At 60.6% G+C, this 1,907-nt stretch overlaps 1 protein-coding gene across 1 annotated transcript in view; it reads left to right on the top strand.

The window, feature by feature from the left end:
- Window positions 1-407, top strand: part of VOLCADRAFT_100151 (uncharacterized protein) — a gene marked incomplete at both ends in the record, with an annotated part of 5,096 nt that extends 4,689 nt beyond the window's left edge. The window contains 2 exons of the mRNA XM_002958796.1: window positions 145-262; window positions 346-407. Coding sequence (XP_002958842.1) covers window positions 145-262; window positions 346-407 — 180 coding nt within the window. The remainder of the gene's footprint in view (window positions 1-144; window positions 263-345) is intronic.
- Between the last annotated feature and the right edge of the window lie 1,500 nt (window positions 408-1,907).

The following is a 1,907-nucleotide window of genomic DNA, read 5'->3' as shown; positions in this document are numbered from 1 at the left end:
GGATGAGAACCTTTCGACGACTGGGCCGGCATCCAGGGCGTGCAGGGCATCAATCAGCGTGCAGCGCAGTTTTCTGCTCATGGTCGCCTGCGACCTTGGCGGGCCTTTCGATTCGCGCCCGTCGGGGTCCTTTCCGTACCGCAGGAGAAGGCGCGCGACGTCCTCGGCGAAGCCGCCCTGGGAGGACAGGCTTCTGTGCACCTCCGGGTAAGTGTCGATCGTGTGTTGGTATCGCATTCTGAGGGTCTCCAGGCGTTGCAGGGTGAGGGTGCCCACGCATTTCCCTCTCGGGTCGTAGACGAAGGCCGTGTTCCCTTCGGTCGAGCCGCCCTCTCTGGTTAGCAGACCTAGCTGGATTCGATAATTTCCCGTGGGGCGCGTGTCCATGTATGGGTTGCACGGCGTAGTCTCAAAGGTAGTGTTTGCTCGAATAAGGCGTGCCCGCTGGGTCTGCTCCGAGGGGGGCGGGTTCCATCGGCCTTGCCTCTGAGGGTTCGTTAGATTGCTGTCCTTGGGTTTGGGGTATCTCGAGAGGGGGTTCACACTCTGCGACCTCGTTTGCTCGTACCTCGCCATCGCCGCTGGTCCGTTGGGTAACCTGCCGAGTTGCGCGGCGGGGATATCTGACGGTTCCCATACCGCTCTGCGGAAGTGGCGGTCGATCCGCGTGCCGTAAAGACCTGTCACTGGTAGTAGCTGTCTGGGCACGTATCCCATGCTGGCGTATGCACCGACGATAGATATCGGGGTGATAGTGTCTTTCCAGCGAACTGTGTAGTACTGTTCGTGGGTTGCGGTCGTATCGGCCCCGATTTTCTGTTTCTTGGGAGGTTTAACGTTTGAGGGGACGATGCGTTTTGTGATAGGGCCCGCGAGTACTTCTACGATGTCCTCTATATCGTTGTATAGGTCATAAACTATCTGTTGTTGCCCCGTTGTGTCTTTTGCCTGGCCTTTTCCAGGCTTCCAGGGTATCCTGTCCTCCAGTATTTGGTCGCGGGCGACTTTCCATCGAGGTCTCCACCATTGCGGGGTGAGGTGCTCTGGTGGCTTCGGCGTCCCCGGTAGCACTCCGGCCGGTTCGGGTGCAGGCGGATCACCGGCGTGGTCCCTGTCGGCGGTGTTCGGGCCAGCCCCTGCCGCCTCCGCGCCTGCGCCGGCGCGAGGGTTACGTGGCGCTACCGGCGTACAGTCGAGTCCCTTTTCTGCAAGGTACACCAGCACTGGGTTTGGGGTACCGATTTCTCCTGTCACGGGGGTCATGCCGATGCTTAGAGTGCGACGGGTTTGCCGGTTTGGGCGCGGTCGCGGTCCCTGGACGATAGGCCCAGGGGGGTTCCCTAGGTTGGGCACACTCCTACGGGTGTCTTTTCGCAGGGCTGCCATGACGCGTCTCGCTTCCATATAGGATGTGCATTGCGGGGCCGGGTCGCGGAGTTGCACGCCATGTATAGCTGCACTATCTGTTCCCACGTTACTGTTGTCACAGCGTGTATTGTTGTTGATGAAATCCTGTTGCCGCTGGTGGACGGATCTTGTGCGTTTCCGTCCTGTGCATGCTGGTTCCGCAGGGTGGCTCGGCGGCGCTGGTGGGTCACTCTCCATGTCGTCTGGCTCTGCGCGGGGGTGGTGTGGCTTCTCCGTGGTCGTGCTCCACACTATAGGTGTGTCGCGGCGTACATGTGGGTCGAGGGATGGTGCTAGTATCGGGTTGGGGAGACTTGATTTGTGCCGGAGACCGGTGTACGGAGGGTCACTGGGGATCTCGCGGAGGCGTCTGTCTTCCAGAGGCAGCGCGGACGACCAGCGACGTGGGTCATGTGCCTTCGTGTGTGGAGCTTGGGGGCATTGGGCACTTATCGCTAGGCTTAGTCGATTCAAGGCGATCTTGTGCCGGTGCTGCACCT

This window comes from Volvox carteri, assembly GCF_000143455.1.
Source record: "Volvox carteri f. nagariensis unplaced genomic scaffold VOLCAscaffold_107, whole genome shotgun sequence".
NCBI lineage: Eukaryota > Viridiplantae > Chlorophyta > Chlorophyceae > Chlamydomonadales > Volvocaceae > Volvox > Volvox carteri.
Note: the sequence above shows the minus strand (reverse complement) of the source record. Positions and strands in the feature narration are given on the sequence as shown.